The sequence below is a fragment of the Hemibagrus wyckioides genome, linkage group LG01 (assembly GCF_019097595.1).
Source record: "Hemibagrus wyckioides isolate EC202008001 linkage group LG01, SWU_Hwy_1.0, whole genome shotgun sequence".
NCBI lineage: Eukaryota > Metazoa > Chordata > Actinopteri > Siluriformes > Bagridae > Hemibagrus > Hemibagrus wyckioides.
This window is the reverse complement of record NC_080710.1, coordinates 20,652,776-20,678,698: the sequence shown is the minus strand read 5'-3', so window position 1 is coordinate 20,678,698 and position 25,923 is coordinate 20,652,776. Positions and strand designations below refer to the sequence as shown.

Sequence of the window (25,923 nt, the reverse complement as noted above, 5' to 3'; positions counted from 1 at the left end):
AAAAGAAATCATAAGGTCACCTGTAATTGTAAATCAGAGAAATTGTGTGAAGGGCATAAACCTTGCAAATGAAGTCCAGAGCGGATGAATGCAGAATAAAAAACAGCCCTGAATCAGGGAGGAGAGAGAGAAAGCCATTTGTCCAGAGCCTGGATTTGTTTATTTTGGGCCAAAGCAGGTAAATACCAGTGGACTGTTTGATATCTGCTGACATTGAGACACAGAGAGAGAGAGAGAGAGAGAGAGAGAGCAGATAGAGAAAGATGGGAGATGGCAGACGAGCTAGAGATACAGAGAGTAAGAGAGATAGTGGGCAGAATACAAAGTCTGCATAATCATCTTAGTCTGCCCACTTCCTGCCTTTTAATGGCCTTGCCACTGTTTGTGTGCCTGTTGTTTTGAGCTCTGGGCTGCAGCGAGATCAGCCCTGTATCTCGCTTATAGAGCAGGCCATTGAAATGCACAGAGCTGCACTGTGATCCCGCTAACCATAGAAGCTCACATCAAGCACTTCTCCTTCACTGGGGGAGAAAGAAAAAGACAGACGGCGGGGAGAGGGAGGTGGAGTGCATTGTTTGTGTCCTCTGTTAAAACGCACTATTTCCTACCCAAGTCAGACTCGAGCTCCATTAGGGCTTTGGGTTTACGTTGCCCTAAGAGGAAAAACATTACCGTAGGCCAGTACAGAAAAAAAACAAAAAAACACCGGTCATTAAAGAATGAGCTGTCCTGTTCAATTCTCCTACAGAGAATAAAGAGGACAGTAAAAAGCAAAGCTCTGTTAATTTGGCAGGTCATTGCGGATGAAGATGCGTGTGCGCCCATGTGTGCTTGTGTTTGTGTGTGTGAAATCAAATCAGTCTGATTTAGACATGCATGAGTCATCTACCAGCTTCAATTAAAGCTTCATAAAGAAAAGCACATTAGGATGTCTTAATGGGCTTCCTCTCAAAGCCTAAATCCCTCTGTTGTTGGCTGCTATCTCCTCCCAGGTCAGACGCACACACAGCTATTAGAGCACTCGAGATCCGATTGTTTTCACTGAAGGATCGTTTTACTCCCACTCTCTCCGCCGTATTAGAATTCTATCTGCTATAAACGTGATAATCTCGGCTCGCCCATGTATGTCGCAGCGCAGCTAAATCAATCACTTAATCACCAAGGGGAAACACAAAAGGAATAAAATAAAACAGCCAAGCAGTTTAGAAATTACTTTTACAGTAGCACACACACACAACACATGTGGCTTAGAGTTGGTGAATTTAATTTTTTTAGGGAGATTAATTTAATTTAATTTCAAATTTGTTGTGGTTTGTACGGTAATTTTAGCATACTCTCCACTAATAGCAAATCCAGTGTGGTGTTCACTCAGCAGCAGCCTACATTAATCAATCAATTATATAGAATTAAAGCATGCACTTCATAGATCTATGCAGCCTACACGTTTCCCCCATCCAAACCCTTGTGAAACATGAACAGTGAGATTTTCAAAATGTGCTAGATAGATTATCTGGATAATCAACATCACAGTTTGGAACATTGTTGTTTTGCTCTGGAATGGCGACGTGAATAGTTCGTAGCCGAGAATAATTTCACAGCAGAGAGGTTTACATGGATACAAGTGGAGTCAGACAGTTTTAATAATAATCAGTAAACAATCCAAAAGCTGCAAGGTCAAAAACAGACAGAGGGTCCGGTGTTCAGCAAACAGGATATCATAGCAAAATACCAGAATACAAAAAACAGATGGACAGAGTAAAACAAAAAAAAGAAAAAAGGACCAGTGTATCGTAAACAAGGCTTGGTAAAGTCGTTACTTTACGTTACTAAAGTGTGTTACTTTGTGCGAATGAATGTTTCTTTTAAGCAGTGAGTGTTTCTGTGATATGTGTGTATGTGATTGATGCTACAAATAACTAGTAATGTATTAATAATCCAACTAATAGCACAAATTAAATAAGATAGCCTTCATTGTAAACACCTCATTGGTAATGAAGCAAATATACGGAGGCTAATCTGAATGAAATATGCAAAATAGTCCGAAAACGAATCACCATTTCAATCCTTAAATCTGATTAATTTTAAAATGCGCACTAAAACCTGTGAGCTATCAGAGTTCATGTTAAAAGTGTTATCAGCTCTAAGCTTGATGGTACAGCAGAATCATGTGAGACGTCTTCTCTTTGTGTGTGTTTAAAGGACATTTGACTGAAACGGAACCTCAGCGAATATTCTGGGCTCCTGTCAGTTCTGCTCTGACAGAACTGACAAGCTCCTTGTTGTTATGGTAATGTTGTTTCTTCACACAGATTTGGTTTAGATTACATGGAACGTGCATTGAAAATGAGAAATTACGCAGAATTGCTGAGTTTAGAGGGCATGCAAAATGTGCTGAATTTAGAACCTGCATTAAAAAAATGTGATTGTTTAAACTTTCCAAAAATGAGAAGGCCTTGGCTCCTGAGTGGTACAGTGGGAAAGCGTTTGCCAAATTTGTGAGGAGCCAAGGGAGCAAATTTGGCTGTGCTCACTGAGTGGGTGGGATGGCATACTCTCTCTCTCTCTAACTCTCTCTCTCTGTCTCTCCCTGTCTCTCTCTTTCTCCTGTCATTCACAGCGATTCTAGCGAATCATGGACATTTGAATGTGTTGTGCTGCCCTGCAATGCAGTATGAACAGCAGAAATGATGCGGAGGCTGGCTTCACGTGTCTCGCATGGTAGCTGCTGTATGATATGGGAGAGAAGACAGGTGGGCGGGAATTGGCAGATGAACAAATTAGGGATGGGAAAAAATTAAATTAAAAGTCTTAATCATGTGTTCTGGCATGATGGGAGTGTGGAGGAATCAAGCAGGCTTAAAAGCGTGTCCTGTAATCAAGGTTATGCGAGTGATACTGTATGTGTGAGGCTTTACGAGAGTTTTAACAACCATCCTACAGCAGATGGAGGACAGGAACCCTCTCAATCTGAGTATCCAATCCACTCAAATCCTTTACAGGTAGAAGTGCTATTCCATGTTTTCTTCCACCATCCTGAGAGTGATAAATGAACTCACACTATCTCAGCCACGATAAAGCACAGTGGGCTCATGCTTAAACAAGGCCATTCACACCACATGTTATGATCCCTCCTCCCCATGCACAGCTTGGATTAGTTTAAAGTGTGAAAGAACATTCTGGAAATTCTTAAAATGAGAGCAGAAGGAAAAGGCATGCAAACATACACACACAGCCAGTACTCTATTGAGTGCAGGTGTTTTCTCTGTTTCTCAAAAGGGAAAGAGAAAGTTGGATGGGGAGTGTGAGGAGGGAGAGCACCATGGCCCATTACACTCGGCAATAAGGCCAGAGAAAGTAAACTGCTTCATTAGCACATCTCTGTAACAGCCCCCCTCCTTCATCCCTTCGCTCTGTGAAGTGTGTGCCTTAAACACACTGTCTAAACATCAGACGTCGGTCAGAGTCCAGTGCTCATTAGTGCCTTCGATTACTTGAGAAACCAGGGTGCTCTGACTCGGGCCAGCTGATCCCAGTGCAGACACACTTCAAATAGCAAGTCTGACTAAATAAAACCAGTCCTATAGATTATGAAAGGATATTATAGCCCAAGGGGATGTGATCGCCCCACCACCCCCACTCCCAGCATACGCCTCTCTCCAAGCAAATGAAACTATTTGCCTTGATTGCCTGACCTATTTGCTGTGAACAAATGACTAAAAAGGTTTTATTATTATTATTATTATTATTATTATTATTATTATTATTATTATTATTATTATTATTATTATTATTATTATTATTATTATTATTATTATTATTATTATTATTATTATTATTACTTTTTTGTGGAAACATGAACAATAACACAGAAAAATATGAAGTGAGGCTGGTGCTACTTCCGTCTTACAATGATTGTACATTCACACAGTCTATCTTTGAAAAAAATCTCTTTTGAATAGAGTGAAATGTCCTTAAATATCCAATTGAGTTCATTTATTTAAGCCTGCTTTCTTGTCACATCCACAGCATGTTATCAGCAATGATTAAGAAGACACACGTGAAATACAATAGCGGATGTAATAAATTAGGAGGTGGATTACTTTTTTTCTACTGGAGTTTTGGAAAACTATTTTTTTTCCCAAAATGAAAACAGAAGTAAACACTGTCCAGTCAAAGTACAAATAACGGGAGAACAGAACAATACGATTTGTGTGGTTTGAAAGAGCTTTTCCCATGCTTGCTATTCAGAAGAAACACAGCATGACTTAAAAAATGATATTAAAAAAATAGCAGAAATAACAACCACAAATGGTGTGTCTCTGTCTTTCACTGAATGAGTTCCTATATGGATGTGTAATTCTTGCATAACTGTGACATACCACTATGTTCTATAAGGCTGGTACATATATTAATATGTTTTGTTGCTTATTTTTTAATTTTAGCCATTGCAGTCAGTATCTTTATCAGCCATCACTGTTTTTTTCATCATCATGGAGCCCACAAAAGGGAGTATACAATGTGGAGCTGTCTCTGTGTGTGTGTGTGTGTGTGGGTAGAGATGAAGAGATGTGGACACATTATTCAAGATGTGAGTCCACAGGCTGGATGAGAAACGTCAGCAGAATTACGAGGTGCTCGGACCTCCCCAGACAATACTCAGAGGTGTGTGTTTGTATATTTTTGGGGGGGATAGAGAAGGTGGAGGGGGGTGGTCACATTGCACATTGCACTGTGGTAATCATTATCTCCCACAGCATCAGCATGTTGCCTGAGTGCATGAGTAATTATGAGAAGTATGTGTGCAGGTCTGATGACTCCACTGTGGCCTGTTAGAACAGCCAGCGTAAGCTAGAGCTTGGAAAACATACACCTGAAGAGAGAGAGAGAGAGAGAGAGAGAGTAGGGTATGGGACAAGAAGCACACCAAATACAACATGACCTTTCCGTGTCCTTTTTCCACACAAACACATAGCAATGATCGCCATGCACGGGCTCACTAAAATAAATAGATATAGACTACGTGTCTTAAACCTGTCTATCGTAATCCAATGACCTCTCGATCATGCAGCAGAACCAAGAATGGAGCATGCAGGGAAAGCATCTCTATCAGGCGTGATTTAATAAAGTATGCCTCTTTGAGAGGAACCTTCACTTGTGTACACTACACTGCGCTTTGACAGAAAGCCGGAACACAAACGCAACAGATCTATCATCATTTTCTGAAGGAGAGCCACATCAGTTCCAGCCGATGCGCAGCAGTCTTTCTGTTACATGGAGGCAGGGGGAAAATCAATGAGGCGCTATTTTTGAGCATTAAACCTGGATATCAATAAATGCCGCGTTTCATTTTCAAGGCTGAAACCATTACGTTGCGAGAGGAGGATAGGTTTTATCCCTGACTTAAGAAAGGCAGCATTTTTGAGCAGGGTTATAAATCATATCTAGGGACCCTCTTTTGACTTGCTCCTTTTCATCTCAGGAGCTTATTGAAAAACTTTTTTCCCCCCTATATTAATTCCTCCTGCAGCCAACATGCATTTGTGTCAACTGACAGCCAGTCACTGGGTACGATAACACCTCTTTTATCCCCTTGAGCCCTGAATATAGCCTTAGAAACTTGTCTATAAGTTGTAGGCAGACTATATCATCACATAAGTAACCAGTAGTCTTCCTTTTAGTCAATAGACACTTAAATTCACTCGGACTTCCAAATGACGAATAAAACACTCCTTAAGGTGTCATACATTTGAATAAGCCACTCGGAGTGGCTCTGCTGTGGCCTACATGAGCCAGAAAAAGCATCTAATGGACAAACATTACATCTTTTAGTAAAGCTGTGTGTATGTTTTCATGAGTCAAGATAAACTAAAAAATTACGAAAGTCAGAAACATTGAAATACTTCCTGCTCTTGTGTGACTTTTGATGAATGCCAAGCTCTTGGAAAATTGCAGGTGTATACACAGCTGATTTGGATTTTTGGTGACACTGACAAAAGTCTCAAAAAAGGCCAGAATGATGCTAAAATGATGAATAAACCCTGAAGAAATTATTTCAAATTACTTCACATCTATGCCATTATTTGACACTCAATATCTTGATGTGTTACTGTACCTAGGTGATCATAGACACAGCAAATCATGTAGGGAAGCTAAACTTCTCTCACACCAATGAACACAAACCTCACTCCCTTTGGTAGTGTGTTTCATAGGAAGTAATGCAGAGGGTATGTAGCACGTTACAGATTCCAACACACCAGATCAGCTCACTTATCAGTCACAAGGTGATGCACAGCACTGGGAAAAAAACGCACTGGCAAACCAAGGCATTGCAGCACTTCCTCCTTTTTATGCAGCTGCATTCATAATTAAACAACTAGCCTTAGTTTATGAATTAATGTCCTGTTTTTATTTATTTTTTCATATTTCAAACTTGAAAAATGTTCCTGAAATTAATGTGTGAAGAGTTTTAAAATCGACACTGTAATCAATATAAAAAAGTGCAGGAAGTCATCACGATTTATAAGATTTGAAGCTGCTCAATCTAGGTTAACATTACTTAGACTTCTTATGCATAATTCACATACACTCGGGGGCATGAAAGTTTTTCTGAGTTTACAGGATTTTCTTGGATACCAAAGGATTTCTTGTGTAAATGCTTGTCTGAACGATTTATGAAGAAATCCATTTGCATCCAGCATATTTTGCTATTAGAAGCAGCTTATCATGATTTTCTACTGAAAGAGGCTTTTAATGTTCATGATGTGATCAAAGGGGTCACTGTTTTATGTTTGTATTTAAAAGAGCCCCTTTTCCCCCCTAAATGCTCCACCTATTTCAGTTTATCAAGCCTGATAGTAATTACTGACTTTCTGCCTGCACGCACTATTTAACACCCACGAAAAGCCAGCGTTATTTTCGGCACAAGTGCGGCTAAAACGTTGCTGGCTGCAGAAACAGAGTTTTTACACATACATTAATCTACAGCATGTTTAATGACTGACAAAACCAATTTACAAACATATCGCCCGCCAAGTCAGTTTTTTTTTATTGTGGGTTTAATGGAAGAGATCAAAAACAATATGTCTTCCCAAACTATAAGGAGCTGATGAACACTCTTCAGATTTGGCCTTGGGATCTTTTTCGTTTTTGCTGCATTGCCTGTAATAATGAGACATTTGACAACTTCAGCACTATGTAGCATTCCCAAATGACTGTGATGCACAGATGACATTGAACAGAGATTTCTTATAATTCCACAGAGTATGTGGTGCCAAACGATTGAAATCTTTCATCTGTGTGTGATTCAAAAGCCCTAATTATAAACATCTTGGAAAAAGATGTACACTATGATATATGCAATGCAGGAGTTAAACTGCTATGCATCAAATAGTATCGTATAGAGCCCTTGTGTTTAATTGCATGCATGTTTTTAGATCGCATCTCCCAGTGCAAATGGCCAGTGGAACATGTGTAATTAGTGCTTCTCCTAGTAAACATGACTCTATATGAAGTCAGAGAATCAGAATCAGTGGGTGAAACCCATGTAAAATCCCAGAGCATGCAAGACCAGCTATTGCTGTCTGTTTACAATTAAACTCAATAGATTAAAGAAGGAAGACATTATTCCTTACTGACAAACTCCCATATCTTCCATATTCTCCCATACCTCAAGTTTTAAAATCTATCCATTCCAGCCAATCCATCTATCCATTTTCTGCACTATATTCTGTATTTATCCTAGACAGGGTCATGAAGAACCTGGAGGATATCCCAGGGGACTCGAGGCAAAAGGCAGGGGATGGGATGCTGACGTATCAAAGGATAATCATGTCTCGCATTTAAACTGTTGAGAAGTTTTGATTCTGCCAGTGGAATGTCAATCGACTTATCGGACATTTTCAATCAGCAATAACAAATGAAATATTTTTATCTGATATAAAATTAGTCAGGACACTGCTGGCTTTCTGGGTGAGATGTTTTGTTTATGGATAACTTCACACAGAATTGTGATGGTTAAAGATAACGCCTTCAAATTTTAGATGCTTATGAACATTTATTTTGAAGATATAAGCATTTGCATAGAAAAACACTAACCTTTTTTTTGCTTCACTGGAACCTTTATATGAATATATTGCCTCTACTAGGCTAGGTAAAAACATAAATACTTAGGAAAAACCTCAAATTCTTAAAGCTGCTTTATGAGCCATTAACCACCACTACGGAGTCTGACATGACAAAGAAATTCAATGCTAAATTGGGGATCCACCATTTAAATTTCTTGGCCTCTGGCAAAAAGAGTTAAAGATAAGATTTCTATTGTAACATCCAACTCCAGGTGTCTAACAACAGAGTTTTAAAAACGTTGTTATTTAACAAAGAAACCAGTAATAATCATTACTATGGCTTGGACCTTGTTCCACAAGTATAAACTTCATTTTAATAGGAAAAAATGTGGAATTTATTTTAAAAAAAGGTTATTGTTGGCAACTTGCTTTGGTATAAGAGGGATAAAACACTTCAGGGAGTAGTGCATTTCGTGGACTAGTACACCACTGTGTCATTGATTATTATACTACAACAGCATGACCAGTCATATTTTATTCATGCTTAAGGGAAGTAGTGTTAAAGTCCATATGATATAAACAATAATCCCATACTGCATTCAGTGCTATGTGGATATTAGCCAGATAACCCATCATTACTAAGGTGCATGCTCTGCTCTAAATGTCCCATTACAACGCAAAATCCTTTTCCATGTCATTAACAGTTTTCCATTTCATTCCATTTCTGAGACTGAAACAACTCTTGGTTTTGCACAGCAGGCTCAAGATGGAAGAAAAGAATAATCCTTACTGACCTGCATCTTTGAGTTAACCCTATATTTCTAGTCTAATACTCTGGAAAACTGAGCTTCTCAAGTTAATCTCATAGCCTCATGTTCACAAAACTAAGAAGAAGTGACGCTTTAAACATAACAGAGATTTCTTCTTGCCTGTGGGATGGCTGGTTTCATAGGCCTAAACACATACAAAACACAAATGCAAGCACACACACGCACACACACACACACACACATAAAAGCAGTAAATTGGAGGTTGACAGAAATGGGAGGAGGTTGCAGGCAGGGAGTCTTTTAGAGATAGAGATAGAGAGAGAGGGAAGGAGAGAGAAGAGATGAAGCTATCCATCATCCACCTGCCTCTGCCTCTGACACTGGGCGTCACACTACACATTGCAAATTATACACCGACTGCCAGAGTCACAGCCTGGGATCGCTCTCCCACTCTCCCTCCCTCTCTCTCTCTCTCTCTCTCTCTCTCTCTCTCTCTCTCTCTCACTGTCTTGTGCTCTTTCTCTCTCTCTCTACTCTACCATATGCTTTCTTTTTCTTTCTGTGAAAATAAACAGATACAAACATACATTTAGAGATCAAAGCTGTACACACATCATTCGTTGCCATGTGTTCTGCTCTACCTGTACACAAATGTCCATGACAGATTGGAAAGAAGCCCACACCAGCACTGGAAAACACATCATGGACTCATGAGACACATGGTCCTCTGTTTACAGGTTTATGCCGGACAAGTCACTGGTTTTTAGAGAACTCTTTCTTTCATAATCCAGTGGCATTAACGCCTAAACATCCAAGCTGTGTTTAACACCGGACTGTGACTCAAGCTGGAATAAACCACCACAATCCCGCTGAGGCCAACAATCACGTCAGTGTACATTTTCTGGGCCGTTTTGTATGTGAGAGTCTCACCCTAGTTTGTGTTTATTTCCTAACCCGTGACAGTGTGTAAATGATATTTAGACTTCGTCATATCTACTTGTAAATAAACGTAAACACATTTTTAAAGCCTCTATGTGAAGAGCAGTCAGTATGTCACTGTGGTGTTGGAGGGAATTAGTGAGCTCAGCCATGCAGCCTCTCTCTACAGCGAACGAGGTCAAATGCATTGCCTAAGGACACCAGGACACAGGTAGCACTTTGCACACTTGGGGTTTGATCTCTGGACCTCTGCAGTGTTTTACCGATGCAGCATTGTTCAGCTGTAGTGCAGAGCAGCATTCAGCTGTCAGTCGTACCTGGCACTCCTGGAGGGGTTTTGAGGAACTTGCCGTTGAAATGCTGAATCACCACATCACATTTCTCAGTGGACTCCATCCTAAGAGGCCGAGAGGTAGCGAGAGAGGGGAGAAATACAGAGAGATATTTAGGAGATTTGTGACTATTTAAACTCTCAGAAACGTGTTCTTTAGATGATTTCAAACACTAATACTAATCCAAAATTGCATATGATGCCATCAATAATGACACGTATATTCTATACACTACTCTAGAAGAGTTAGATAATGCAGTACATAGAATACAGAAACTTTTTGCTAAATTTAATATACCACAGCACTGTTGAAATCTGAATTCGGAGGTGTTGATTAATTTTCAGTACAGCAGCTCTGACAGTAATACTGGCTTCAAGGCAATTCTCCAGTTTATATTAACGCAATCCTTCAAATGATATTTTTTTACTTTAGTAATAACTAACTCAAAGAGACTTTTATGGAAAATACTCACATAACTTAAGTCTAACTACACAGATTATTTAAGTGATCTTATTTAACAGAGAAAAGAGAATGAACTTTGTTATAGTTAGACTTTCTGGGAAAAGAATGACCACTGTTTTGAGGATGTCCTGCAACATTAAAGGAATCTGTAATTGGACAAATAATGTGATGAGTCATACTCTAATAAATCATTCATTCATTCATTGTCTATACCCGCTTTATTCCTAATTAGGGTCATGGGGATCTGCTGGAGCCTATCCCAGACACATTGGGCGAAAGGCAGGGGTACACCCTGGACAAGTTGCCAGTCCAGGGTGTACCCCTGCCTTTCACCCAGTCCAGTCCATCACAGGGCCAACTCTAATAAATTAACATTCGTAATTTCAACCTGCTTTTAAAACACAAAATATACTCTTACTGATTTCATCAAATCTTTAGAATATAAATATAATTCTTCTATATTGCCCTAGAGCCTCCTGGTGGTCCAGTGGCAGCATCCTCTCTCTCATTGCTGCGGCCCAGGATCGGTAGGGTGTAGGGCGCTAACCCAGCTACTGAAAAGTTCACTCTCAGTGCCGGTCCCAAGCCCGGGTTAAATGGGGAGGGTTGCATCAGGAAGGGCAACTGGTGTAAAACCTGTGCCAAATTGAAACATGTGGACCAAATGATCCACTGTGGCGACCCTAAACAGGGAGCAGCTGAAAGAACAACAACATTCTATATTGCACTGAGTGATACATAACACTAGCTGGATAACCTAACCAACTACAGTGCATGTTTTTATTGTTTGTTTTTATTTACTACCAAAGCGTGTTACTATTTCTTTTTATATTTCATTAACAGCAACAATTCTGAGATGGAAACAAATACAGATAGCTTATTATCTGCTACAATTCCCCCTTCTCTGTGATGCATGCTGGGACAGGATTGTACGTAAAGTGTCCAGCACTCCACAGTTAATTTGTTTGGCTAATGCAATACATCATGCAGGTAATATAATTCATGTTTCGGATTTGTCAGGGTGAATACCCTAGACAGTTATGTATATTAAAACCTTATATCTAAATATTATATATAAGACCTATCTACTATATCCAAATCTTTGAAATTTAAATTAAAAAAGAAAAACCCACAGCGTGCATTTTTGCCGATTATTAAGATATTAAGCATATTTTCAGGATTTTTTTTTTTTATTGAAGGCAATATAGCATTTTATTCTTGATCTTTTCATACATATATACATTATTCTTGATCTTTTTACCCCACAGATTCTAAAGACTGTGTTGCATTCTTCTCTGCAGAATAGAACAGAAACATTTTGCATCAAATTACCACGCCGTTTTGACTCTGTGGGTGAAAAGATCAAGAATACACTATATGAAAAGAATAAAATGAATAAGAATAAAAATGGATAAAAAGAATAAAATGCTACATTGCTTTGAGACCAAAAAAAAATAAAAAATCGGGCTGATGAACGACCATGTGCTGAATATTTTAATAGTCAGATTAAATTTAGATATTAAATTTTAGGATTAAATTTAGATATATTTAGATAAGGTCCTATCTATTATATCCAAAACCTTGAATAAAAATGTATGAATGCATTTATGAATTTAATCCGAATTTAACAGCACTTTTCCTTGCTTTATTAAAAACGCTTGTTAGACATTATTTATAATTATTTATTGAGGATATTAAGGCTCAGGCTCAGATTTAACCAAATCAATTCAATCATAATAATTTAACAATGATATTTCTCAGAGATAATTTGGGAAGATAACTACGTAATAAATACTTAATGACAGTGGTTAATGCTGAGCTTCTCATAATTTGCTGTGTTATTCTTTAATAAAAGACACTAACAAATAAGACCTTGACACTGAGGCTCTGTCTCTGTAGGATTATACTGAAACCATAGGTCTAGAATGTTCTATAAGCAGGCAATCTGAGACACAGATCATGATTCAGTCTAATGTGGGAGGTGGAGGGGGGGTACTGATTTCTAAAGGGATATTTCAATGTCACAGGCAGATAAACATATCACGAGAGAGAGAGAGAGAGAGAGAAAGAGAGCATGCAAAGGTTATTTAATGTTTGTCTCGTGCATTTAGCCCGGCTCTCTAGTGTGTTTGCACTGTTCTGTGAGGCCCCATTCAGCTCTGTTCACCCAATCATGGCTGAATGGCTAATTGGTTGGCTGGTATATACACACACACACACACACACACACACACTGAGTGAGTGGTGGAGCGTGAGTCTCTGCTGGGATCTCTTACACAGCCAGTGACCCTGAACACCAGCCAACACACCCCACACGCGCCACAGGGAGAAGAGTGAGTGAAGAAAGAAAGACAGACCGACAGAAAGAAAAGAAAGAAAGAAAGAAAGAAAGAAAGAAAGAAAGAAAGAAAGAAAGAAAGAAAGAAAGAAAGAAAGAAAGAAAGAAAGAATTGTCCACATTCATAGTTCAAGCATTTGAAGACATTCTGCACCATTCAGTAGTTAGGTTAATGAGGCACACATGAGCTAGTGTGTGTCTGTGTCCATGGATACCTGGCAAAGCCAACTCCTCGGCTGACTCCACTGGCATCCCGCAGTATCCGTGTGGAGATGACATGGCCGAAGGGCTTGAGCATGTTCTCCAGCTCCTGCTCATCCATAGACACGGGCAGGTTGGAGATGTACAGGTTAGTGGGATCCTGCTCCTGTTGCTATAAACACACACACACAAAGTATGTGAAATCATCAAACAAGACTTTGTAAAGTACTCTCATTAGTGATGCCAATATGTCAGCCATTTCTCTACAGACCAGCTCTACTGATTGTTATTCACATTACATTTTTTCCTTCATAATTTCGGCTTAAAAGCAACTTTGAGAAATCATTAGTTGAGAATAAACACATGGCTCTTTTCAGTGCCCGCTCCTAAAAACACATTCCTTGGCTGCTTTGTTGTCCTCGTACTCATAGCCGGTTTTATGAGCAAATTTCCAGAATTTTTAGGCCGGTCTCTTTTCAGCATAATTGTCCCCCTGCTCTCTGGCTGAGCTTTGGGGTGATTATTGAATGGAAGGATAAAAGGGCAGCGGGGGAAGGGGAGGAATGAGCTGTTGAAAGTGAAAGCTGTGTGGAAATAAGGAACAGAGGGAGATGGAGGGATTGTGTGCTGTTGTACACACACCAACCCTCAGCTGCTGGAATTTTACTACTCTGGGGAGAACCTCTCTCACTGAGAATGTGAGGCTTAGTTAATAGAGGACTGGCAGGAGAAAAGACTGGGTGTGAGTGTCAAGAGTTTAAAGAGTGTGCGTGTGTGTGTGTGTGTGTGTGAGAGAGAGAGAGAGAGAGAGAGAGAGACCTGCCCTGTGCCTAATCTTGAAATGTTTTGGATTTTTCCAACACAAAAGATCAGGTTCCTAGCCAGAAAAAATGGTTTTACTTTCCAGCACCAAAAATATTGCTTTGAAACTAAGAACTGGTGACATCAGTGGTTTTGGGAAACTCAACCCCAGCTAACAGGGAACATTATTATTTCATTTGGCAAATACTTGATCACACAACATACATAGTTTATGAAAAATATGGACATATTAGCATTAATGTTCCTCCACCTTAAAAAATGTTGCATCAACATTATAGAAATGTCTACAAATGTTATATAAAAACCTTTTCTGAACACCCAGAGATCATTACAGATTAGTTCTTTGGAATAAAGTTCCCTAGAACCCTGACCTTCACAAAACATTCTATAAACCTGGAAGGTATTGACATGGCCATCATTAACATATGATATGAGTTGTGCTTAGAGGTTTTTAAAGCATTTTCGAAAATATAGGCAAAATTGGATACTGCAATTGTGAATCTGTGGTCCAAGGAAGAGACAAGAGGTCTAGTGTAAAAAAAATAATGACTGAATGTTGAGAATGCTAACGCCTACAATACTACCTTTTGGCAGCTACTCACTCAAAATACACAGCTAAACGTAATCTACAAAATGCTGTGTTGTGCCTTTCTGTCTTTCTTTAGTATACATGTTGAAGTATTAGACTATTCAAATATTTGTATGTACACGGAGGGAGACGCGTCAAATCCTCCACAGTTAATGTTAACTTTAGGTTCTGCATCAGTAACCGCACACACACACACACACACACCCCTGATTACATCATAGTTGTTAAACCAGTGGAAAAGTGGGCTATTTCTTAAAAATAAAAGGTTTTCTAACCAAGCCAGCACTGGCACCAGCACCATGTCAGTGAAAGAGGGGTGAGAAAGGTAGAGAGAGAGAGAGAGAGAGAGAGAGAGAGAGAGAGATGTATAAGTGTATGACACAAACAGACAGTTCTGTCCACCTCTTTGAAGCCCAGACTCGAACATGTGTGACAGTGGGCCTTGACACAAAAGGGAAGGTGACAAATCATGAAATGGGCTTGCAAGATGAGGTGTGCAGGCGTAAAAAAAAAGACTTATAGCGCGAGCAGTATATATGGGATGAGAGAGAGAGAGAGAGAGAAACCTTGCAGGGTAGAACGAGAAATATCAAGTTAGAGGGCAGGCAAGAGAAATGGAGAGCTGAAGCAAATCAGAGAGTGAGAGAGCGGATGGTAGGGGTTAGTGAGAATGATAGCTCCCTGCTGCGAGTTAAAAGTGCTATTTGACTGTTCATGTCTACACTGTGAGCTGGTAAAGGTTCAAATGCAGACCAGCCCTGCAGGCGACAATTACTTCTTCTTTTTTTCTTTTTTTTTTAAGTGACTGTGATTAAAAGAGCCATATTGCTGCTTTTTATGCCATGTAAAATGGCATAGTATTCTTCAGGCCAAATGCTCCCTCCACCTAGTCTCTCTATCTCTCATACACTGACATAAAGCACCTCCTTAATAATGATATTAGAGCCAGAGCTTTCTAGAAAAAAAAAGAAAAAAGGTTTCATACAATTTTTTCTCTATTCAAATCTGCGGCTTGGAGAAGAGTGACAGGTTGAAGGATCGTGACAGATATAAGGAATAGAAACACTTTCTGAATGTCAATATCAAGAAGAGTGAAGAATTTCCTAAAGAACTGACATTGCCAAAAGGATGAATGATTCATAAATTTGAAATGAAAAACACCGCCTTCTCCCGGAGGACCTGTGAACAAGATTCAAAAAACGGTTCGAGTTATGCCAGGCTCTGAAAAAGTACTTTTTGATATGAATCCAAAATATTCCAGCATGATCATGCTTTGGTTTATGGCTTATGTTATCCTATGTTCTTATTTTGAAAGTGCAAGTCAAGTAAATGTGTGTAGGTTCAGATCATAGCCTGAAGAAAGACAGAAAGCCTGTTTCTGTTTCTCCTGCACTCTGAGCTTTGGCTCTTGTGTGCTTCACATAGACGTATAAACTGCAACTGCAATCTCAGGATGAAAGAGAATGGGATTCTTAACTTATCCAATTCTCAAATGCTGCCCCTGGCATGAATAGGCTTAACCCTTTCTGCTGTGGTAAGGACTCAAAGGTAATCACGTTTGTGTGTGTGTGTCTGCAAGATGTTCTGAAAGTAATGATCTGTATAATTTCCTATGGCATGTATGTTTTATATACATGTATTATGCATGTACGGTGTTTGTGTGTGTTTGTGTGTGTGTGTGTGTGTGTGTAAAATCCTGTCATGTATCAAGCCATGAGTATAGACATGTGAGTTGACACACAGACTCCAGATCAAACATTTTGTCCAGTGCATCTGACATGTAGCGCACATGGGACTGATCAGAACTATCCATCAAACACACATACACACACACACACACACACACACACACAATTAGGTCTCTCAGCATGTGTAAATCATAGCAAAAACCTTTTGAAAATATATTTTATGATTTTCCAAGTAGATTTGCATTTCAGTATTTATACACAACACAAGAAATAGAATATCAGTGTAGCAAAAAGCTGTAAAAAAAAAATAAATAAATAAATAAATAAAAAAAAGCACATCCTGGCAGTAGTAAAACCAGTAGGGCAATGTGGGTTAATGTTCGAAAATGATATCACAGGTTAGAAAAGTTAAACTGCCCTTGCCTTTGACACTGTCTGTGTGTGTTTGAAGAGATTTCAGTAAGCATCTGCGAATGTCATAAGAGCGTGCACGTCAGCTGGACCTCTCTCTGCCCTGACCAGCCTGCCTGCTCTCATTTTAATCTTCATTAATCACTCACTACACTCAGTATCACTGCTTCCTCTAGTAAACACGTCTACTTACAATGACAGAACATGTCCTTGAAGCAAACTTTAAAGCTACAAATAAATGGATTCGCTGTCCAAGTAATCTTGGGATATAATTTATGAATCTGTAATGACACTCTTATAAATACTTAATAATCCATAAACCAGTGCCTCATCATAGAATCTGCAGCAGATGTGAGATCAAGGTCAGTTTGCTGGCTACAGATGACATGATGCATCAGTGTGGTCTCAGTATTATGGAAAAATTGACATCGCTTCTCGTAACATATCAGACTCCAGAATTGGTTAAGATTAGGAATTGGGATAACAGCTTAGTGTTTCTTCATAAAGTACAAAATCTGATGAATTTCTTCCACTAGCTGGATTTCTAATGGATTTTGCATGCGATGGAGTTGCCAGTTTAGAGGGGTAAACATTTTAGAGCAGGTGTGTCAAGAGGGGCCATTTGTCCAGTGTGTCCAAGCATGTACGTCCACTCCAGAGCCATTCCTAGAGATGGAAGCAGTGTCCAAGTACATGTTTCACACTGCCTAGTTCCCCTGAGAATAGAGAAAACCTCACCATGCCCAGCTATCTCCCACACTGCTCCATTCATCCCGCCTGGGTTACAACCGTCACTAACAACACACACAAGAAGCCCATGCTGAGCCCATTAGCCTGGGAGGGACTGCACGCTCTAGTTGGAGCGCTGCCTGGGGAGGCCAAGGCAGAGGATTTGGAACGAAACCTGGAGAGCCATACAAACATTACAGACACAATCGGGGGGGAAAGAGCTGATACAACCTATTAACTCCCATTATGGAAGAGTGTGAACATTTCCTGCCCTGACTGGGTGGTGTGCGGAGGCATCTCATTAAATGAGGCAAGCCTTTATACCACTCAGATTCAGATTTTCGAGGTTTAAAAGCACGGTCCCTTTTACAAGTCTGGATATTTGTGTAATTAATGAGGTGTAATGGAATGGAAAATGTGAGGCTGTTCGTGTAGTCTATGTGGGTGTAGCAATCGCTGTTTATATACCAGGGTTACATTTCTGTATGAAAATTGGACTCTAATAATTACATTTAATATAATTTGATACAAATATAACAACATGGTAACAAAAAATATGACACTTTTAACGATGTAGAGCAAGGCCTGACATTTGACACTACACTACAGATTAAACTGCCTAAATATATTCACGATCCTAATCCAGTTAAATCAGTGTTCAGACTGTGCTTAGCTACTATCAGGATTCTCTGGACAAAACCTTGAAGCTAAAAACCATTCCAAGCTTTATCTCACTCTCGATATGCAATGGATGCAAACCATAGATCTGTCTCCTGATTGCTTCCTTTTGAATGATGAGTCTGTGTTGCAGCACTCAGTCTCACATTACCGCATCCTCTGTCCTGCTTTTGTAGCCACTGGTATAACAGCCAAAGTCGACCCTGCCTTCACTGCAAGCCCCACATGCCACTCGTGATCACAGGAGATTTGTACGTATACAATACATACAACTTAACTTTCATTCTAGTGAGACTTTTTTCCTGTGGTGGTTTTGCATTGGGCTCTTTTTTTCCAGCTTTTTTCCATCATTGAGACTATAAACATCTATCTGTTAATTATAATTAAATCTCTCAAAGTGGATAAATGTTTATGTTGTGACATGGATTCCAAATATGTACTTACCAGACACTGGGTTGCATTTCCGCTCATTACAGTGTTCATCATGTTTGGGTTGAATTGGTACGGTGAGGTATTCTGATGGTTTGTGCCCTCCAGTTGCTTGTTCTCATTTGTTCATTACAGAGTTCTACTCTGCAGCGTGAGCATGTTTGAGTCGACTCATTTTAATAATAATTCTACCAACACGTTATGAATTTGTTAGCACCTTAACTTTTATGAAATTTTGAATGGAGATTCTTCTTGTTTTTCCACTCAATATCTGCTACTCTTTGTCGTTCCTTTTGAATTAATGGCATCATTTGCTAATCAAAATCATATCCATCCTTGAATCTACACTTAGGATTTTTTTCACTGCACTAGGTGTTAGAACATTTAACACCAGAAATGGTGAAACTGTGCATTTAAACAGGCTGGAAACCAGTACAATATCCCAAATGTTGGTTTACAGATTTTGTAAATCGCTCAAATATCAATAGGAACTAATAGAAATGGTACTTTGGGGGTGGGGATCTCGGCACTGTTCACTCATCCCTACACACAGATAACTCAGTTTCATTGGTGCTATGAAACTGTAGGCTGTCATATGTAACATTATACTATTCAATTTCTCAAATAGAACAAATGTTAATGCAATTTCTTAATAAATATACCAGCACTAACAACATTTACAACTGAAATACTCCTATATTCTGGCTGACTATGTGGGCTCAGGCTACACAGATGTTTTTGCTGCCCAGATTTAATCTGTACGTTTGTTACATAGCTGCTGAAATGTAAAATACGTCAAGGAGCCATTTCATCACTACCGCCATTGCTGTAAAAGAAATCATACGAGCGTTTCTTTCATGGTAAACATAACAATGGTGACACTGCGTGCTGAAATGATGAAGCAGTCCTTTTATGTCACTGCTAAGGCTGTTCCTGTTGTCTCACTACATGACAACTCTCCCTAAGTTGTTGAAAAATGAATTATAATTAAGCACAAGTTATCTTAGATCCCGTTTGGACCGGTTCTTGTTTTTCGAACTTGTGTTTTTCTTGCATGCGCTGATTGTCACTATAGTTGACAGACCATCTGCAAAGTTCCACGGAACAGACAACAACAAAAAAAACGCATTCAAGGATTTCTTCTTCTTGCACAGTTTTTGTTTCTTTCTGCAATAACTTGTTTCTGTAATAGCTTCTCTCTAACAGACCTGAGCCATTTTTATCTGGAAAGAAAAGCACCACATGGTGTTATCATAAATGTATATGGAATAAATCTGAAACCTGGGTATGACCTCCATCCTCTTACCAAATCCCAGTCAAAGTGGCCCTCTGTGGTTGAGTAACAGTCTCAGTCTCTGTTCACTAGTTAAGAGGGCAATAAAAGATAGAGCTTTACCGAAGCTATCGATTCCTTGTAAAGTGACAACTGCAACTTTAATTAGAGCTGCCATCAACAGCTGTTCTTTTATTCAGACTTAATCACCGAACCAGTGTCGTGTGTCTGTTTTAAAAGAAGAGAAAGAACAGAATTAATGTTGCTTTGTGAAATGACAGGTGTGTCATGTACTGAAAAAGATGAAGATATGGCTTCCTAGTGCACCTGTCTATTGACTTAGAGAATGCACTGTGTGTGTGTGTGTGGCAGGTGAGCTGTCACTGTAAGTGAGGATGTAAAGGTGCTGACATTTCAGTGGCTTCATTGCAAGCTAAGCTAAATCCAAAAATGGAAAGAACTTTTTTTTTTTAAACATGCTTGTTCTGGAGACTATATATGTCAGAGCTCTCTTCTGTTTCTACTTGCCTCCCGAGCTCTCCTCATACTGTTCTTGCCAAATGGTCACCATAAAGATTAGCAACCCATGAACCACAAAACATGTGCATGACTGCAAGCTCAATCACACATTCTCTCAGGCTCTATTCTGTCTCTCTCTCTTTCTACTCTGATACACAAAACCCTGACCGTGTGGCGCTACTCTATATGGCACCCATCCATCACTATCATTTTCTAGCCATGTTTGTTGGGAGCCAAATGAATTTATGATGCATTACGTAGAGGTACAACCGAGCACTCTCTCTCTCTCTCTCTCTCTCTCTCTGTGGGGGGGAGGGGGAGGTGAGTGGGCGTATATATATATATATATATATATATATATATATATTTCTTATACAATTAATTCAATCAGTAGAGAAAGCTCAAAGAAACTTGTGTTACATAGATTTGTACTTTTGTACTGAAAAATAATGCAGCCTATTATAACTTGTTAGACTTTGTTCTATACTATATATATATATATATATATATATATATATATATATATATATATATTATATTATATGCTAATGTAAATTAAAAGTGGAATTAGCTTTCGAGTTGTACTTGGGGAACAAACCACAGGTGATTAAAGATTATTCATTTCACTACTGTTTTTTTTATTTAGTCTATCGAAATGCTTGAGGCATAATAAGTTTGTCACTGAATATTTATTATTGCAAAATGTAATATGTCACATTTTCAAGACTTTTTAAGCTTGTAAATAGACCCAGATTAAATGTTACGTCTTGTGAATGATTTGTTTGTAGTTTGCATTAATGAACAGCGACAAAGTTTAGTCACACGCAAGTCAGATTGATGTCAATACGACAGGGAAAATACACCATATTGCCAAAAGTATTCGCTCACCCATCCAAATAATCAGAATCAGGTGTTCCAATCACTTCCATGGCCACAGGTGTATAAAATCAAGCACCTAGGCATGCAGACTGTTTTTACAAACATTTGTGAAAGAATGGGTCGCTCTCAGGAGCTCAGTGAATTCCAGCGTGGAACTGTGATAGGATGCCACCTGTGCAACAAATCCAGTCGTGAAATTTCCTCGCTCCTAAATATTCCACAGTCAACTGTCAGCTGTATTATAAGAACGTGGAAGTGTTTGGGAACGACAGCAACTCAGCCACGAAGTGGTAGGCCACGTAAACTGACGGAGCGGGGTCAGCGGATGCTGAGGCGCATAGTGCGAAGAGGTCGTCAACTTTCTGCAGAGTCAATCGCTACAGACCTCCAAACTTCATGTGGCCTTCAGATTAGCTCAAGAACAGTGCGCAGAGAGCTTCATGGAATGGGTTTCCATGGCCGAGCAGCTGCATCCAAGCCATACATCACCAAGTGCAATGCAAAGCGTCGGATGCAGTGGTGTAAAGCACGCCGCCACTGGACTCTAGAGCAGTGGAGACGCGTTCTCTGGAGTGACAAATCGCACTTCTCCATCTGGCAATCTGATGGACGAGTCTGGGTTTGGCGGTTGCCAGGAGAACGGTACTTGTCTGACTGCATTGTGCCAAGTGTAAAGTTTGGTGGAGGGGGGATTATGGTGTGGGGTTGTTTTTCAGGAGCTGGGCTTGGCCCCTTAGTTCCAGTGAAAGGAACTCTGAATGCTTCAGCATACCAAGACATTTTAGACAATTCCATGCTCCCAGCATTGTGGGAACAGTTTGGAGCTGGCCCCTTCCTCTTCCAACATGACTGTGCACCAGTGCACAAAGCAAGGTCCATAAAGACATGGATGACAGAGTCTGGTGTGGATGAACTTGACTGGCCTGCACAGAGTCCTGACCTCAACCCGATAGAACACCTTTGGGATGAATTAGAGCGGAGACTGAGAGCCAGGCCTTCTCGTCCAACATCAGTGTGTGACCTCACAAATGCGTTTCTGGAAGAATGGTCAAAAATTCCCATAAACACATTCCTAAACCTTGTGGACAGCCTTCCCAGAAGAGTTGAAGCTGTTATAGCTGCAAAGGGTGGACCGACATCATATTGAACCCTATGGATTAGGAATGGGATGTCACTTAAGTTCATATGCGAGTCAAGGCAGGTGAGCGAATACTTTTGGCAATATAGTGTATCTACAGCAACTGAAATAGCAGCAGCAAATAATTAAATCTTGCGGCACATAATAACAAAACCTAGTGAAATATACCAAATAATGGCATATGATATGGTACATATACTAGCAGAACCCGAAGGCATAAAAATGCAATTTGTCTAATGGCATGTTATTAAGTGCAGATCATTTTTTATCAACTAATTTTAAAACTTATAAAAGCTTTTGCATGAGGCATGTCACTTTTCAGGTAAGTCTCATGAATGAATGAAAACCTGGTGATAGTTAATGAAAAAAGTAGCGTTCTGAATTGTATTGTACAGTCGTATAACCTTCGCATATTATAGCCTTCAGTATGAAACCTGACATTCAAGGATTTTTTTGAAGGATAAAAGTGTAAGACTAAAAAGAGCTAATCTTCTCGTTTGCAGATACAGAACTGTTCAAGGTACAGATCATTTCCAAAAAAACTGCTTGTTGGTCTAATTACGATGGAACTGAATAAAAATTACAACCTAGAGGGCACACAGAGATGTAATTATTTTTTATAATAAGGTATAGGACAAATATTTTTAAAGAAATAATTAAAGCCATTAAAATTTGCCAGAGGGTCTGTAAAAACAGAAATACTTCACTAAAATGAGAAAGAAAAAGCAGCAGAAACTAAACAATTCCCACACCAGATTTCTATGCAGGATTATTTCAATTCATCTTTGAAATATCTTAACATGGTTAATTAAATGTTTGTATTTATTGTGTTAGTATGTTTCAATGCATCTCTGCAGTGAAAAGCAGGTTGTTATGAAGCTTATTTTTTATCTTTCAGAGACTTACTTAATGCTTTGTGGTCTCCATATTTATAAAATACTACAGGAAATGAAGGTGGGAATGCTTCATAAACTTGATTTAAGTCAAGGCTCCTGAAAGCTTATTAATGAGCTGCATTTTCTTTTCTTATTAAACTCGCCATGCTTGAAAGTGCTTGTCATCCTTCCTTGTTTATGTATAGGTGTTAAAGAAATCAGGAAATATATCAGCGCTATCAGCACACAACAAACTAGTCTGGAAATAAAGTCTTAGAGTCTGCAATCAGATCTCAGTACCAGTGAGACTCAGAGGTGTAGATGCTTTGACAACACAACATTATAATAAAAATAGGAATAAAAGGTCTTTTTTGACGCAATCAACACTGATTGTGATTAACTTTCTTTAATGGCGGAGATATAGTTTTGGACAATAATAATACCAATTATTTTCATTGGTAGCTACTTGGATTGGATGCAATGGACTGGGGTACACACACACACACACACACATACAAAGAAAAGAAATATGTGGTCACTTAAATTTAAACAAAAATCTAACGTATAGTTTACATTAAACATTAAGTTTCTCAACAAAAATGTGATCTTGTTGCTTATACTAAACTAATTTAAACACATTTCTAATTACTAGACTGAATTATGTAGAGAGTGATCAAGTATAACCTAAACCAATTACATTGTGAAAACTCAAGAGGATGTTGGCGCTGATGAGAACTATAACTATAGAGCTAAATTTAGGCAATTAAAACCTGCATGGCAGAATAGCAGAGTGGTAATTTGTCTGCTGTAAAAAAAAAAAAACCCACCAGCATCGTGCATTTGATTCTCAGCTCAGGTGTGAGCTTGGTGTTTGAGTTTATTCAGGGCTTTGGAAATATGTGATCATTTTGGATATACAAAAAGTAACTGTGTTAATTTTACTCAGTTCAGTCATGTGGAACTGATGGACATGAATGAATGAAATAAATTCAAGATTCAGATTTTCTTTTTCAAAGCTTCAAAGCGAAAATCAAGACCACGACATTATACCTTTCTGCACTAGATAATCATATTTTCTGTGGAAAATGCAGATATTTAAATTGAGTGTAGAATATGTGACTGTCATTGATCACATCCCACTGTAATGAAGTATAATTTACACGTTAAGTGTCCTTAATTACTATAAGAAGACCATCAGCAGTTAGTAGTAAATTGCTGACTAACGTCAGTCATATTTGAAATTGTCTACTAGAAATAGCCATTAGATGAAGTAGATGAAGTATAGTCCATAGTAATCAGAAAAAGAAAAAAATTGTGTATTTGCTGTGTTCACTGCACCCTTCCTGTAGCCGAGGCACTAATTCTCTCCTTCTGACATGCACAGATTCATAAAACATCTTTAACATCTTAAATCTTTAATGAATAGACTTGTTTCTTTGTGAATTTGTCACAAAAGTTAGAATTGTCTCATTTTCTTGATAGTGGGAAATATTTTTATGACCCTGGCCTTTAATCTCTCACAGTCTGCCGAGGTAATGTGTACCATTCACATAAATAATTTCTGGAGAAAATGGTCCAGTTTAAGATGTTCTGCCACTAGATTCTTTATTTTGTTTCCAGGTTTCTGATTTGGTGTCCAAAATGCCATCAATAAGGATGTTGTTGTTTGTGTGTGTGTGTGTGTGTGTGTGTGTGTGATGTTCTTTTATGTGAGCAGCTTACTCTACCTCACCACATGCATTTCAGTGAACATACTGTATGCCCTGGCATACTGTAAGAATGCTAAATAAATGATAAATAAACATGACATGACTTGACTTAAAGACCAGGAAATCGATGGTGGTTTTCAGTTCTAGATATAAAGTAGTTTTCAGGTGTCTACATTTGACAAGGGCACTACTTTTAAGATCAATCACCTCTTGCTAAAAATTCATAAGGATTTCATTTTAAAATCTTGAAGACATTAAAGACAGCTCTAGTTTCTATTCGTATCAATAAGTTCATTACAGTGTGCCTTTTTGATGGTCTATTACCTGATTGTGTATTACCTTAGCACTAGAAACACACTGGTCATCTGAGTTAGCAGCAACCTTAGTTTAGACCTATACACAAGTGCCAGTCCTGTCCTGGTTCCAAGCACAAGTTCACTGTTTACTTAACTGTTTTATTAACTGTTTACTTAATATTGGAAAGATTAGATTAAATATAAGAAACATACAACATGTAGAAAATATGATTTTGTCAACCAGAAAAAAATTAGTCAATGAAGAAGGACACTCTTGGCTTTCAGTGTGATACATTTTTCTGATAAAATTTTGAAGATAACGCCTTAAAATTTTAGATCCTTATGAAGAAGCACTTCGAGCAAAGAGAGAAGAAATGGGGTTGATATCACCATTTACTCGGAAGATATATACATTTGTGTGAAATAAAACACAACTATTAGGTTAACTGAAAATAGGACAGAAAACTAGAAATTTTCTAATATTACAAAATTTACTTTCATATAAGGCCTTAACCACCACTTTGAGTAAGACATGATAAACAAATCATTTGGCCTCTGGTAAATCCAGTTAATTTGGTCAACAATCTCCATAATTTTACCAAAAATTCTAAAATTAAATTTTTTTTTAATTTTTTTTAATTTTAAAATTAAATTTTTTTAAAATTTTTTAATTTTTTTTTTCATTACAGCATTCTGGTTATCACTGGCATTAAGGAGATTTCAGTAAAAGGAGGATGCACACATACTGCTCAACAACATTATCTTAGCCTATTCTAAAATCTC

At 38.6% G+C, this 25,923-nt stretch overlaps 1 protein-coding gene across 2 annotated transcripts in view; it reads right to left on the bottom strand.

The window, feature by feature from the left end:
- Positions 1 to 25,923, bottom strand: part of rbms3 (RNA binding motif, single stranded interacting protein) — a 126,710-nt gene that overhangs the window by 25,510 nt on the left and 75,277 nt on the right. For both annotated transcript variants that reach the window (XM_058388197.1, XM_058388188.1), the window contains exons 5-6: positions 13,120 to 13,277; positions 10,090 to 10,169 (exon numbers count right to left, since the gene is read on the bottom strand). In XM_058388197.1, coding sequence (XP_058244180.1) covers positions 10,090 to 10,169; positions 13,120 to 13,277 — 238 coding nt within the window. The remainder of the gene's footprint in view (positions 1 to 10,089; positions 10,170 to 13,119; positions 13,278 to 25,923) is intronic.